The sequence below is a fragment of the Microtus ochrogaster genome, unplaced genomic scaffold, assembly GCF_000317375.1.
Source record: "Microtus ochrogaster isolate Prairie Vole_2 unplaced genomic scaffold, MicOch1.0 UNK26, whole genome shotgun sequence".
NCBI lineage: Eukaryota > Metazoa > Chordata > Mammalia > Rodentia > Cricetidae > Microtus > Microtus ochrogaster.
Genome location: NW_004949124.1, coordinates 3,677,435 through 3,693,211, shown reverse-complemented (window position 1 = coordinate 3,693,211; position 15,777 = coordinate 3,677,435). Strand labels below are relative to the sequence as shown.

Here is a 15,777-nt window from a genome sequence, read left to right as displayed (position 1 = left end):
ATGGGAGATACAAGCTGGGGCTGCAGGGGTTTTATATATGAGTCTCTAAAGCATTCCGCAAGATGTTGGCACATTCAGTTGATGGTGGGAATTGCCCATATTTTGTGTCGGGGGAGCACTCAGGACAGGCAGGGAAGACCCTGTCAGATGACACCATGAGCACGTGTGATGCTGCTTCTGTCCACTCTAGAGACTCAGTAAGGGGCAGGTGGGACCAGGGTAGACGAAGGTCAGACGGAGGTAAACAGGTATGGCAGGACGGAGGGGAAGTGGACCGAACGTGGGAATAGCAGGTGGTGAGCAAAGAACGTGGAAGAGCGCGAACATGCGGAGTTCATCGTCTAGGAGGGAGCTGGCCACGAGACGAGGTGGGCCAGCTGTGCTTTAGGATTCTTTGGATGCTGTCTGGTTGAGTGCCTTCAGCAGAACCTCAGAAGAAGAGGCTCTCATAGCCTCTCCCAGTTGGATATGGGCAAGATTTTCTTGGGGGTTCTGAGTTTACCCAGTCCCACTAATCTTTTATGGCCAGTTTCCCAAAGATACAGATGCCAGGTCATTTCTCAGAGTGAGCCGTGGCCTCGGGCCTTAGGTTCTAGCACTTACTCTTATGCACAGGTAGAACATTCTAGGACCGATGGGTAGCAAGGGCCATGGCGTATTATTGCTAAAACCACAACAGACTAACACACATGCCAGTTTCCCCTGCCCCAACACTTTCACTCTTGATAGTGAGGGAAGTGTTATCTCCACAGCTAGAAGACACTTCCCCCTCTCAAGTAGGGCATCTGGTTAAGGAAAAGGTAGAGTAAACATTTGGGGCTCCTCCTGCTATCTGAGAGTCTGGCAGGTGGGACTCTCCTTTCTTTGGCTGTGTAGAGCTGGCTGCCATCCCCGTAACTGTAACTATTGATCTGCTTGGTTCTTTCTGTTTCTCCAAAATAGATTTGTGAATGCTGGAGTTGGTGCTGGTTTTCTTTCTTTCTTTCTTTCTTTCTTTCTTTCTTTCTTTCTTTCTTTCTTTCTTTCTTTCTTCCTTCCTTCCTTCCTTCCTTTCTTTCTTTCTTTCTTTCTTTCTTTCTTTCTTTCTTTCTTTCTTTCCTTCTTTTCCCTGTCTAAACCAGCTTTGGCTAGAGATCTTGGCTCAAGCCTGTTTTTGCATAAGAATGCACCCACCTTTCTTTCTTGTGTAAGCTTTACAGACAGCCTGTTGAAAATTAGCCCAGGGGGATTCTGGGAGGTGATACTTTGGGCCCCTGGCCAGGTTTCCAGGAGGCAGCTCTGGAAGTGGGTGCTCTCTGAACTCACCGGGCAGATCCTTGCCGAGGATGTGTGGATGCTGCTCACGCACAGCCTGGAAAATACACCGTCTCTTTCAGGCAACAGACTGTTAATGGGCAGTGAATATGAGGCCTTACTCGCCATCCTCCCAGCCTCAGGGATTGACAAACCTAATTAAGTTCACTTAATGATTCTAAGTAGCTGACAAAAAGGTTGTGTGCCTGAATGTAGACCGAGGGAATAACAAGGCTTTGGTGAGAGAGGCAAAGAAAGCCGGATGGTGTAAGAGGCGTGTGATGGATGGGTACCGTAGCTCAGACTCCTTCCCTGCCCATTTAGTCGGATCTGAAAAAAAGGGGGGTCCATTTTTACAGCTGGGGCTTGTCTGGGATCTGGCTGCTTAGGACAGGACTGGCAGATGCTGCCGAGAGAAAACCACTTTCTCCCATTTCTTATTGCTCAGTTGATTTGCGCAGTAAAAGTCTTCTGAAATGGACTGTCGCAAGGCTGGGGTTGTGGTGTGCATGTCTATTAGAATAACGTCTGCGATGGAAAACTCTGCCACATCCCTCCTATTATCTGCATAATTGACTTCAGTTACAGGCTGCAGAGGAGGGGCTGGGCTGGAGGGGCGGCTTTGGGTTCTCAGGATCAGCCCTGGCTGGATCAGAACAGTCAGGGGCTGGACATGTGTACAGATGCTGTGAGCATTTGTGCCTGGAAAGAGGCCACGCTGAAGGTCAGGCTAAGTGGCAGGCAGTATTTCCCCATCCCATGTGGCCCGATTCTCCAGGGTAATCTACCACATCGAGACTCGGTTTCTCCTCTGGGCATAACACCAAGAACAGGAGAAAAGTCAATACAGAGTTTCCAGGGCTGCCAAGTGCAAGTGAGCTCTTTCTTTAACAATGAGGCTGGTTGTGGTGGGGGGACCTTGGGGAAAGAGGAGAGAATATAAATCTTGATATAAACTGCATGGAGAATCATAAGAACCCTTCCATGCCAGCAGGTCAAGGCTTCCGATCATTGACTTTCCCTTGCTTATTTTTATTTTCGTTTGGATGGAGTACGCATGTATGTGTGCACTTGTGGAGGCCAGGGAAAGACATCAGACACCATGTTCTACCGTTCTCCCTTGAGAAAGGGTCTCTTGCTGAACCCGGAGTTAGGCTGGTGACCAGCAAGCTCCAGATTCTCTGATCTCATCTGCCCTCCCTAGTGCTGGTTACAGGAGGGTGTTGCCGTGTTCAGTGCTTTACATGGGCATGAGAGACTCAAGATGGGTCCTCAGCAAGTGTACAGCAAGGGTTCTTACCCAGTGAGCCTTCTCCCCACCCTTAAGCATAAGCTTTCTGTGCTCACTTCTTAGGGACTGGCATGAAGGATTCTTGAAAGGAAGAAACCAGGTAGAAAATAATCTCCTGTATGTTCCTTCTTTGCTATCTCATTCCCTCAATCTGTGTCATAGCTCTGGGATCCTAGTGTGTGGGAACAGAATGAAAAGGAGAAAGCAAAGGATAGGGGGTCTTGCTTTATGGAACTTTGGCCCAGCAGGGGAGGTGGTTACAGACAAAAATGCCTGGTCCACAGGCTTTACTGTGCTAAGTCCTCGGTGGGAGCAGAATGAGAAAAGAAGTTAAGGGGGGAGAGAGAGTGAGGTAGAGAAGAAGAGGCGAAAGAGGAGAAGGAGGAGAAGAGGGGGGAGGAGGAAACAGACATAGAGAACATGAGAACACCCACTCACCCCACTCACCCCACCCCAACTTGTATACTCACTCACATGCAGAGACATGCATGTAAGAATTGTCCAAAGGCTATGAAGAAGGTTGGGGATCTCTTGGGGGCATCATTTACCTTGGACAGTTAGTTATGTACTAGGAAAGAGCAGGCCTCTCATTTCCAGGTCACATGTTCTGTCATCTGTTGTCGAACCCTCTAGCTCATTGAATCTCATCTAGGACCATGCACCTTCCACTGTTCAACCAGCCCTTAGCGAAAACCGAGGCCGTGGAAGACTATCTAGGTTAGAAGGCACCAAACCCACTCTTCTCAGAGCCTGGACTGTCTACACCTATCAGGACATGCAGGCATGGTGACTGCTCTATTTCTGTCTGTTGGCTTGTGACTTTGAGGGCCGAGATGATACCCATATATGTCAGCCTTTGAACAATGAAAGGACCTATGAAAAGGGTGACTTTAATTTTCTTCATCCCTGAGAACATCTTGATGGAGGTGGATTGGTAGCCTTCTTTGCTTGGGGGGAAGTGAATTCTAAAACACTGTAAAGTTGGTAGGGCAGGGCTACCAACTTGGTGGGACCCCGGGCAAATCATGAGGACTTTATAAGTACACTTTATAGTAGTATTTTCACCCTGCCTTTCTCTAGGATGAGAGATGGTGCCTCACTGTTTCTGTTTCATATTCTGTTTTAACCATAAATCTGTGCTTCCTTGGACAGCATGACAAATTCTACACATCATCCTTTGCCTTGGAGCAAAGATCATCCGAGCCCATGTTGTGAGTCAGATGCCCGTGTCTGCAGCCAGGAGCATAGAGCATCGACCTTGTCATAAAGAGTTTGAACATTGTGTAATTTATATTATTCAATAACCATGGGACTTCTGAACTTCCTTTTAGCTTTGACCCCCTCCAGAACTAACGCCTACTCAAGCCAGGGAGCATGCCCATTGTGACTGGTGAGAGAGAAAATAGGGAGACTTCGGAGGAATGAATGTCTAGGAGAGTGGCAGAGCCATGGACAGAGGTGCATGGGGAGTCATACTGTGATGTCACACGATGCCAATCAGGCAGATGGCAATGTGGGTCCGGGACTCATGTGGCAATGAAGATGTGTAAATCATTTGCTTGAAAGTGGGGGTAGAAGTGATGTCTGTGGGGCTCCTAGTGGGGACAAAATATGTTTAGTTGGATTCTGCTTTGCTCCAAGTATTAGAAGCTCAATTATTCCCTAGATTCCAGACTTTATGCCTAGGGGGAGAAGGGCTGAGAACATTTTTGCAAGCATTAAGAGTCACGAAACACACACACACACACACACACACACACACACACACACACACACACACACACATCTGTTGCCTTGTAAACTGAGCTGTGAATGCTTCCAAGAAAATGTTGAGCAGATCTGAGCATCAGTTATTGTAAAAAAGGTCACATCGTGCCATTCCGAACAACCGCCTCGTAAGCTAGGCTCACGGGCCTGATCTGCCTCAGTGCTCTGCACCCCTGCTTGTGGAAACTGAACAATCAAAAGCAACAGCTTGTCCCAAATGTCACAGTAAATCACCATTAGGAATGGGATTTAGAGCTCAGAATTACTAATCTACTCCTTGCTCCAGTGATCTGAGATATTTTCTGAGACGGGAAACAGGGCCAGATCTTCTAGAGTTACGAGTGTTTGGTTTGGTGCAGGAGGCATGCTGAGCCATCAGCCACAGTTCCCTTCTTCTCAGAGAGGAGCACCAAACCTGTTCCTGAGCAACCTTCGGAAGGCAGCAGAAGCTAGGGCCTCTGCTTTAATGGCTCCCCGACTCCTCCTCTCGGAGTTCCACTTTGAAGCTCTGATCATTTCTTTCCACAGTTGGTTTTCCTTGGGAGTCCCCATCAGACTCAAGGCTCCAGTGAGCACCATTGGGCTTTGTAGTGCTGTTATCTACACTCACAGTTCAAAGCACATGGACTCATACCATCCATCCCCTCTCCTTCAAGCTGGCTACCCACAGTCCCAACACATCCCAGAAACAACAGGGAAACATCCCTGTCTTTGGACCTCTGCTTGTCCTGATGCTGCCTCTGGAATTAGTGACCGTGACTCTCATTTCTCTAAGGTCTGTTTTTTTCTTGGGGACTGGCCAGTTAGTACATCTCTCCCATTCAAGTGGCTCTGACTCCTGGAATTCTGGGAGTTCTTGGGAGTTCTTGGGAGCTAGTGGGCTAGGCTGCCTCTGCGCGCACATGTTCTCAAGGCCGTTCAGATTCTGACTTCGCAAAAGGCTGGCCATATGCATGGCAGGAACTTAGCATATGACTGTTGACACTTTGACAGTCAGTGATAAGTCTCCAGATACTTCCGGGTTCTCCACCTGGCCCACAAGAGACTTGGAGCTGTCATTTTATTGTCCGTCTGTCTTCCAAATACAGTTACACAGCAGAAGCATTTGGGGAACCTCTTGAAGGTAGGGGTTCCAAGCCTAAAAGGTGGTCTTCTAATCAATCTCTCATGTGTGGGGCACAGGGATTTTCTTGGTGGCAGCTGGGAAGAGAGTTTTCTGGCATATAGTAACACTCAGATGTGTGGGTCTGAAGCTTTCCTGGCAGCCTCGAGCCATTTCAAAGTACGCTCTTCCTGCCTATTCTCTCTTTCTTCTTTTCTTCTTTTTTATGTTTTATTTATTTATTTTTAGAAAAGAGGAAGTTTGGTGAGAGAAATTCTGGGATGATTTCTGCCAGAAATTAAGGCTTCGCTGCATCATAAAATTTTGGGAACGAGACATCCACACCTCAGAATAGATCCTGGAATTGATTTCAGCTTTGAATTATGAAGCTTGTGGAGATGCTGGCTGAGCAGCGCCCAGAGCAGCTAATGAGGGAGCTGTACTCTCAAGTGACACTCTGATAGATGCCCCCAGATGGGAGCGGTATTTCTCCTCCTCCTTCTTCTCTTCTTTCTCCTTCTTCTTCCTCTCCTCCTCTTCTGCCACCACCTCCTCCTGCTTGAACTTCTCTTTTATGTGGGCACACAGATAGACTACATTTCCCAGCATCCTTGAAGTCTGAATTCTAGTCAACGGAAAGCGAGAAGTAATAACACATGAAACCCTTTAAGTGTCTCTTTCCATGCTCTCTTCTCTACGGGTTAGTTGAATGTGAAGGATTCCAAGGCTGGAGAAAAGGTCAGGACCACAAGTAGAAGGGGTGTGGGTTCCCGAACTCACCAAGTACACCCATGTTTGATTGTACATGAGAAAGAATGCATTTTATTTACATAGCACTCTACTTATGGAAGATGTACTGTTATTACAATCCACGCAGCTGGGTTACTGCTAAGGCACTCAGGATTTGTTCTGTACTCCTGGCACAGGTGGGTGGGTGTCTAGCCTGCTCCTTGTGGTGATGGGTAGATTCTGTCCTTTGCTGGCTGCAAGAGACCACATGACCTTTCTCTTTTAGCTGAAGCCTTTCGCTCACAACACACTCTGGCACCATCGTAGGACCAGGGGCACCCTGGTGAGCCAGGCAGGGTGCATTGAGGGAAAATATTCTAGTACAGTTTCTATGGCTGTGTGCTGTACACAAGGCTCTGGACTCATACTGGAAGCTTGGGCCCTCCTCTTGTCCTTAACTTTTTACCTGTGTGTTGATCATAGGCCTAAACCCTTGTCTGGATGACCTGCGTGGCTGCCTGGTTCCACCCAGGCCACATTCAGCTTGCTCCACCAGGCCAGTCATTTTCTAGAATTCTGAATGACTAGGTCGTGTAGGTGCTGGCTGACCTCCTCATGGCTGACAAGCTCTCTACAGGGCCTCCAGGTGGCTCAGGCATGGACTCCATAACCTGGTTCTGTAATCGCAGCTTCTTCTGTAAGAAAACACTGCTGCCTCTGATCCTCAAGATCCCAGAATTCAGTTCCTGACTCTGGTAGCAGACATTTGAGAGAAGCTGGATTCTGAAGCACAAACTCCTTCACTTCCTGTGTGTCTCTGTACGAACTGTTCCGCGGCTTCTCTTGGAGAAAACGAGAGCTTGCGGGCCCACATGCACACGGCCCAGTGAGGTTCTCTTCAGCCCTCCAAGAAGCACAAGACAAAGGCAGAAGGAGTGGGACTCTTCCTTGCCAAGAGCCCTCGCTTTGAAGACTGTCAATGAAGCCAAAGGATTTATCCCTCATCCTTTGTGGGCTTTGGGAATGAAGATGTGTGTGTGTGTGTGTGTGTGTGTGTGTGTGTGTGTGTGTGTGTGTGTGTGTGTAAGGATTTGAGCCCCTTTGGGTGAAGGCTTGTTAGGCTTAGTGATATAATTTATCAATGGTTTTCTCTAGGCTTAGGGTCCTGACTCAGGCTGATGTTGTCAACAGCGTGTTTGAAGCTCCGGCTGTTGCAGCCCTGACCCACCTATCGGGAGAACTGAGTTTTCTCTAATGTTTCTTGCATATGTGGGCTCACCTCAGGATGAACCTGTGAGTAGCCCTTCCTTACTTCTTCTCTGGAGTCTGTGGGGTTCTCTAGGCTGTCCCTACATGGACTGTTGACTGGAAGAGAACCCCTGGTTTGTGTTCTTCCTTAATGTGTGACTCTGGATCATTATTTAATCTCACTGGACCACAGCTTCTGAGAAACCCTCACTGTGGCATGGCTGGCAGAGAGAGGGCCCTGCCTAGCACCTAGAGAGGTGTCTGTTGGGAAGAAAGGCCCTCTGGCAGTTTTATTAGCATCCATGCTGCTCTGGATTCACAATCTCCCTCCTCCGCACACCCAGACAACTGCTTTCCTGGCCAGACCCTGTGAGACAGCCTTCCTTGAAAGCTAAGCTGTTCCAGAACATCTATAGGGGACCATCAGCCAACACTAGATAGGCAGAAAATACTGGTTGAACAATAAATACACAAAGCTTGGGTAAAGATGAAGGTTGGTACCATTTCATCCCGAGAAGATTCATAGGATCATGTCTGGCTAAGTAGGGGATGGAAGTGAGACCTCCATTGAGAAGCTGCTATGTTTGGGGACCTGTGGGACCTTGGAACCCAATCTTCTCATCTGAAAGTGTATCCTAGCAGCCCAGTGTTGTGGACCTGAGCGAGCATCCTGTGTTGGGAGAGGGTATAGCCCCCTGGATGGAGGTGCAGGGTGGTTGTGGGTAAACGATAAGGGGATACAAGAGCCTTAGTCACAGCAGCCTTCCTAGCAGAGAACAATCCATGCTGGCTTGTGGGGCTTTGCTTGGAGACATGCCTTTCCTCTATTCTGCATGCCTCTCTTCTGGGGAGGGTCTACACTAGAGGCAAAATAGTAATAATCAGGAATTTGAAGGAGGGGCAGGCAGGAGAGGAGGGACACAGAGCCAGTCCCCTCTGCTGTGTCCCCCTGGTGGCTAAAGAGGTTTCTGTTCCACCTGGTGTACAGTTTTAGGGCTGGGTTTCCTCAGTGTCCTCCTGGCATTGAAGCTTATTCCTAACCACAGGGAGGGGCTTCATGAAATGTATAGCAAATGTCTTTAACTTTTATGCCTTTGTTAGATATGGTACATTAAAATATTTGCAATTAGAAATCCTTGTCAAAATCTATGCTTGGTTTTGGAGTGGGAGCAGATGGTATGGGGACAGACAAAGGCATCTAGAATGATGACATGATGACTTGAAAAAGCACGGAAGGAGGCACAATGGCCAGGAAAGGAAGGGGGAGGCATCCTCTTTGGGTGATGCTGTCCCCACTGGAGGCGGGAAGTAAAGAAAATAGGCAGAGTATTCTGGGTTGAAATCAGGAGGCAGTGATGGGGATTAATATGGCAGACAAGGAACAACATGGAGAAGAAGAGTTGGCTTTGGTTTCTGTTGCACTAATGGTTATGACAATCTAGAACATATCTAACGTTTGTGTGTGTACTTGTGCACACATGTGCACATGTAGCTATGAGTGCCGATGCACATGAGTGGAAACTAGAAGTTGATGTCCTTCTCAATCATTTCCCACATTATGAGATAAGATCTCCGACCAAACCTGCATCTTTCTGATTCGGCTATAGTGACTAGCCAGCATGGACCAGGAGTTTTCCTATTTCTGCCTCCAGTGCTGTGATCACAGCAATGCCTGGCTGTTATTGTTGTTGTTGCTTGTTTGTTTGTTTATTTTGTTTTGTTTAAAGATAGGGTCTCTTTGTGTAACCCTGGATAGTCTGAAACTCTCTGTAGACCAGGCTGGCCTTGAACTCATAGAGATCCACCTGCTTCTGCCTCCTGAGTGCTGGAATCAAAAGTAGGTGCGACCAAGCCTAGCTTGGCTTTGTTTTTGTTTTTGTTTTAACATAGGTCCCAGGGACTCAAACTTATGCATGCACCTGAGTACTTTACACCAGAAGCCAACTTGTGTAAAGATTTTAGGAATAAACTGTCATGGGAACGTCAAGGGGTGGTGAAACAAAGGAAAAACGAACAACAAGCTTAACATGTGTAAGAGATACAGTCTAAAAATAACCCAGATATTTTGCCAGCCACAAGGCCTATGTGTCCCCAGTATCCCACCTCTCTCCAAATTCTGTGCTGTATCTCCTCAGGCCGGGTCTAGGGAGCAGACTGGCCTAAGGGTTAAGGGAAAATCATTTAACCTCTTTCGCACTCAGATTTCTCATACATAAAGGGAGTTAATTATAGTTTCATCCCCAAGGGGCTCTTTGAAGGATGAAAGGAGACAATGCTTGTTAAGTACTTGTTACAGTGATTGGCCAGCAGGAAGTACTCAACCCAAGCTAGCTCTAACCAGCGTTTGAAATTCATCCATGGCTGTACCAGGAAGCCTTGATGCAATTTCTGATAAAATACTAGCTAAATACAACATTTCCAAGGTCATGTCTATACCTGGGAACCCAGGATCATCTGCAGTGTCTGGCATCTCTACTTCTTTACATAGACAAGAATAAGAAAGTACCCCATTAATGCTTTTCTGAGGGCAGAAAGATGGTACACGGAGGGAGACCATTGGTATCCATGGTACTTCTGGGTAAAATAGGGATGTTGTGGACTAAAGCCAAAAGTTGGTTAGGGAGCGAGAGTCTTTATGGCATATCTGGAATGAAGGCGCAGGGACATAACTCTCAGTTTAACTGAGCTCGTTTACAAGATGCATTTGTGAAACATCCCGCTTGTCGTTTAGGACAAAGGATGCAAAAGGGAACAGGAAACCTAAATATCTCCAGAGGGAACGTTTTTTCTTGTTAGACTATGTATACAGCATACAGCTAAAAGCCTTCCTAATGGCAGTGTTGGGGAAGAGGAGCGTGCACAGGTGTGATAAGTTACACACTTTCTATTTTACTGTACGATTGCAGTGATTTGTAGGACACGATTTGATCCATGGTGTCTCCAGATCCATCTCGTAATGAGCTCCGCGCAGCAGCCTCCGCTCTGGAAACGTGTCAAAGCCTAGGGCGCTGGGGAACACCGGGTTTAGGAAGATAGGTGATTGCGGAGAGGAAAACCCTGGAAAAGACTGGAGGTTACAGCAAGGGGAGAGAACTTGCTTTTCTTCCATTTTGAAGAAAGGCAAAAATTAATTTCAGCAGAAATAATGGCATCCACATTTGAGGAGGGGGAAGAGTCGGGGAGAGAATGAAGGGAGGAACCCTAGTTACACAAAGTAGATGCCCAACCATGACACGGCCCTTCAACATTCACCAAACTCACATTTGAATTGGTGCTGTCCTTCAAAATCACCTTGAGAGGACATATCTCTAGTCTAGGGATGTTGCCTCTGCTCTAAACATCCTTGGAGCTGCCCTTGTTACTCTTTGCAGTCTGGTTGTAGAATTATGGTAATTTCATAATGATAACAGGTGATTATGTCACTTCTATCATTTTGCATAGTTGTGAATGAGCAGAAGAAACACCACTCAAGGATGTGCAGCTCCCAGCCGCCAGCCTTTTACACCCATGGCCCAGCCACTGAGATATTACAGCCTGTGTAGGAGCCATCTGACCACAAGTCTTTGGTCTCCGTGCTCAGCTTTCACTCCCCACTCACAGGCACCAGGGCACACGATTAAGATCAAAGTCTTTCTTATAAAAGGATTCTGACAGGACAGTGACCACAGACAAAGAGAGTGCAGGCACCGGGCGAGTCTCTAAAGAGGGTTCCCTGTCACAAGAGTAACAAATGCTGTTTTGGTTCTACTGACGGGTTGCAGCTGCTGCTCTGATATATGGGACACTTTGTGGTCATATTTATTATAAAGTGGTTTTGTCTGTTTTGCTAGAATAGGTTGAATAGAGGAGGTGTGCTGGACAGAGTCCAGGGGCGAGTTGTGAATTCATAGTTCATTCAGCTGGTCTTGGGCACTATATTCGATTCTTCTCAATACATATTCTGCCCAATGGAGTGTCCTAGATGCTAGGCATGGTATTAGGTTCTGAAATCAGTGACATATAAGATAGGCGCATGAACTCTGCCTTGGGAGCTGAGTCAAATATTTAAAAAAAAAATCATAAAGTGACAAGAAAGCACAGGGATGTCTCGCGAGCCACAAGGACACACAGTGGGCCACAGATAGCCCAGGACTCAGGGAAGGCGTCTTTAAAAAGTGAAAGTGGGGTGGTTTGTGGAAGGCGTGGAAGGCAAGGGAAGAATGTTAATGTGGAGGGAATGGAGGATGGAGAGCCTGGATGTAAAAGATTTTATAGCATGGTACCACTGAGTGGAGAGGAGTTTTGGGCAGAGAGGGGGAATGCACGGTAGGAGATGCTGAAGTTGGGGCTGGACACATGCACATACACTTAAATAAAGGCCTTGTTAAAGAAGGTAGAAGGAAGCCAGGGAAAAGAATGGATTTGTATTTAGAAAGATTGCTCAATGGCCTCCAGAGACTATGGGCTGATAGAATACTTCCTAACACATAGAGGGTGGAGAAGCTGGGAGTGGTGATCTGAGGAAGCATAGGGATAAAGTTCCTAATGATTTCAAGGTCTGGGATTAGGGTGCTGTTGAAGAGGAAGGTGCTGAACAGTGGGAGTGAGTGTCGTGGGATGAAGGCTGCAGGTACACATGCATATATACAGTATTAAGGTCGACCTCCCAGGTTAGGGAAGGGAGCTGGTTCACCATTGTCCTTCGCTCACTCTCTGTTTCTCTTTCCCTAATTGTATTCTTCCAGTTCTCTCCCCCCCACCCCCCTCTGACTTCTGCCTTTTCACTCTATGGCACCCAGGCAGCCACAGCTCTCTCTCCTGGGAGGAAGGCAGAAGACAGTGCTTTCTGCCCCTCCATTAGAGACTAGCACCCAACAAAACACTGACGGTTTACATAGTCGCAAGAACCTCACCTTTATGGTTCATACGACTGGATATCACTTCTGATCTGACAATGCCCGCCTCTTCTGAGGCACCGTGTGGGTGAGAGGGAGCTGTTGTCAGTTTTAATGATATTCCTTATTAGTAGTTTTTACTGATTAAGCATTTTAGTGCGGACCAAGAAGCTCATCAAACACTTTTCTTCCCCACACCCAAGAGGCAACTGTAAGTTTCTATTTTACACAACACGCCTTCTGCTGGAAGATCAGGGGCTGGGTTTGCACTGTTTGTTCAATAAATTCCATACGCGGCCACTGAAAGGCTGGAATAAATGATGCTGAGATGAAAGCTCTAACACACTATTAGACATAGATTCTTTAGATAATTATATCGCTTATTCCCATAACAATCTGGTGAAGATGGACTGATTACAGAAGGGGAAGATGAGGCTCCGGGAGGTGCAGTCAACGGGGACGAGGTCATGCAACCAGCAAAACTAGTGACTGTCTGCGTCGAAAGCCCATGCATGCGCGCTCATCAGAGCTCCCCTCCCAGCTTTATCCTCCAGTCACCGCTCAGTCTGGTTAGGCTTTAGAAAGTGACAGTCAGTCGGTTCACCCACGGTTTCTCATTGTAAGCCTCCAGGCGGCATGCCTCTCTACTGCCTCTGGCTTTGCGAACATCTTGATGACTGACAGGTTCTTTGTGAATGGAGACACCCCGCCCCCCAACCCGTAATTATGCAGGAATTAGGTCACAATGCATTTAGAACCAAGCTGGGTTTTGTCTGAGCCCTCACTGGACACTTTGGTCTTGGTATGAATATTGGAAATAGCATGGAAATACCAGTGTGCTAAACTGCCTTCAGCTGGGAGTGGGGTGGGGGCAGGAGAAGAAGGCTGGGAACAAAGTCTCTTTCAAAGGAACCTTCAGAAGGAAGGAGCGAGCAGAGTCAACATTTCACTTGCTTTAAATTCCTGGGATGGCCATGAAAGAGAGAGCTTGCTGGGTTGTGGAGAGAGGGGGAAAAACAACACTTTGATTCGTTGGAATTAATTCTACATTTCCCAGGAGAGAGGGCTCCAGCATCTCCAGAGAGTTTTCAATTCCCATGTGTGACCCCCCCCCCCCCGCCCTCCACAATTCCAAAGAATAAAAGACCAGCCTACGGAGGCAGCGCCCACATGTCTTCCTCCACTTTAGTTAAATATGTTTGTCCCAGGGACATTGAGCCTGGGGACATCCATGGGTTTTGATCATCATGCCACGCGCATCTGAAGGAGTTGGGTGGTTGCTGCTCAGGGTTGGGAGGAGGCTTCTCCCTACAACAGGAGAGCTCCCATTAGAAACTGCAGGGAACAGCACATTGTGAGGTTTGGGAGAAGAACTCAAAGCCCAGACCCACACTTAGGAAGTCTCATGACAACACACATCACTCCCTACCCTGCCTCGAGTCTTTAGTCCTCATATCTCAGAGGTGGGGGTCACCAGAACAGCAATTTGAGTATCTTCGGTAAGACTGTTCTGAAGGCTTCCCCTAACAGTAGAGTAGGATGTTTAGCCAATATCAAACGGTTTTCCCTTCCGGTCCTCTTTGCAGAAATGACCCCACCCTGCCTTTTACTGTAGACCATGTCTGCGCCATCCACGGAACATTCAGCATAGCACGGTAGAGTGTCACAGGACTGCTGTGGTGCCAAGTCATTTTTACTCCAGCACGGCTTGCTTCAGGCTGACTGCAGGTGGCAGGGTAGTGCCATCTTAGGAAGACAAGGGGCAGCTGAACTCCACGGGCATCTGCTCCAATCCAGTGCCATGTGGAGGTGAAGATCTTGTCACCTGACCCTATCCATTCAGAAGGGGGAAAAACTGGGGTGCGAAGGACCACAGGATCTTGTCCAAGGTCACAGAGGTCATTAGTAATCAAATTCAATGAGGACCAGGGTCCCCGGCAGAAGCTCATCTTTGTTTAGTGAAGTCTCTGGCGTCTACCTTAGTCAACCCATCTCCGGGGTGGAAGCAATAGAGCTTTTGGGTTCGGTCTTGGTTCTGAAGCCACCTTGTGGCTATTTTACTCCTTTGATTTCCCAGCTTCTCCTCTTTCAGAGAGTGGTAGGGGATAGTGATAACCCTTTCTCACCTACCAAGGTTTTGTTGTTAATCAGGGAAAAGAAACTGGCAAATGGGAAAGAAAGGCAACAGCCACCAAGCTAGAGGAAATGCCATGGAGACATGAAACCCGAATGTTATCCGGTAGGAGCTCGAGTGCCTCATTTTCTGCTCTTTCCGCAGGCAAATCCTGGAGGAAGCTAATCAGGCCAGGTGAGAGCCACAGGAGACGAGTGTTCATTAGCACAACATCTCTTGAAGAATCTCGCACTCCCAGTAATGGGCAGGGGATTGTGCAAGCCTGTGTGTGTACACGCTTGTGATGGTTAATATTGATTACCGACTTGACAGGACCTAGCATCACCTAGGAGACAGACCTCTGGGCATGTCGGTGAAAAAGACTTTTAGATGGGGTTAACTGAGGTTGGAAGATCTAATCTAAATGCGGACAGTACCATTCAACCTGTCCATTTACACGGACTGAAGTAGAAGGAGAACGTCAGCTGAGCACTAACCAGCATTTGTCGCTGTCTGCTTCCTCACTGTGGATACAAGGTAAGCAGCTGCCTCACGCTATTATCAAGTTATGGCCACTATGGTGGTTTAAACCCCCAAACTCTGAGCTCAAACCCTTCTTCAGGTTGCCTTTGTCAGGTGCTTTGTCATAGCCATGAGTAAAATAACTAAGAAAATGTCTTAGATAAAGGGTATGGGAAGGGTGAGACCATCCTACTTCATCACTTGTAAAGCGGAGTAGGCGGGGCAGGTAGGAACTCACCTATCAGTCACATCCAAGAGCGACAATACTGTCCACTGCCACAGGCTCAAGCCCTCATCAGCGGCGACATGCCAGACCGTTCGGCTTTGTTCCTTCCCAGTTTTGTTCTCCACCAGCACCAGGGATACATTTCCTCTTAAAGCCCCATGGATAAGCCAGGACATGCGGAGCTGTCAGGGAGAGAAGCATCAGTTAAAATGTTAGTGTTGATTGAAACCCTCAAGTACCCTTCCTGGAGCTCTCTGATGAGGCTTAAAGAACGTTGTTGGAGGCTCACCAGACTCGATCCAGCAAGGGCAGCAGGGTGCCCACTGCCTATTCTTGTTCACTGCTGAAGTTCAAGGATCTGAGCCGGGACCACCAGTGAGCAATTCTGAGGCCTAACTGAAGTTGATGCTATCACCCCAAATTTCACAAGGTTCTACCTCTGCCGTGGAGCAGTGGGGCTCTTCAGTGAGCTTCCTTCAGCACAGCCAAAGATTCTGCCCATGGACTCAACTCACAATGTGACTTAATGTGGGGATTTTTTTTCATTCAATTTCTTTCAATTTATGTATAATAGATTTTTTTTGTATTCCTTCTGATAATTGCAAGTCTTAT

The 15,777-nt window shown here is 47.6% G+C and overlaps 1 protein-coding gene across 1 annotated transcript in view; it reads right to left on the bottom strand.

Moving 5' to 3' along the window:
* Alk (ALK receptor tyrosine kinase) overlaps nucleotides 1-15,777 on the bottom strand; it is a 739,399-nt gene that overhangs the window by 85,076 nt on the left and 638,546 nt on the right. Inside the window, exon 10 of the mRNA XM_013354040.2 lies at nucleotides 15,178-15,347. Within this exon, the coding sequence (XP_013209494.2) occupies nucleotides 15,178-15,347 (170 nt within the window). The remainder of the gene's footprint in view (nucleotides 1-15,177; nucleotides 15,348-15,777) is intronic.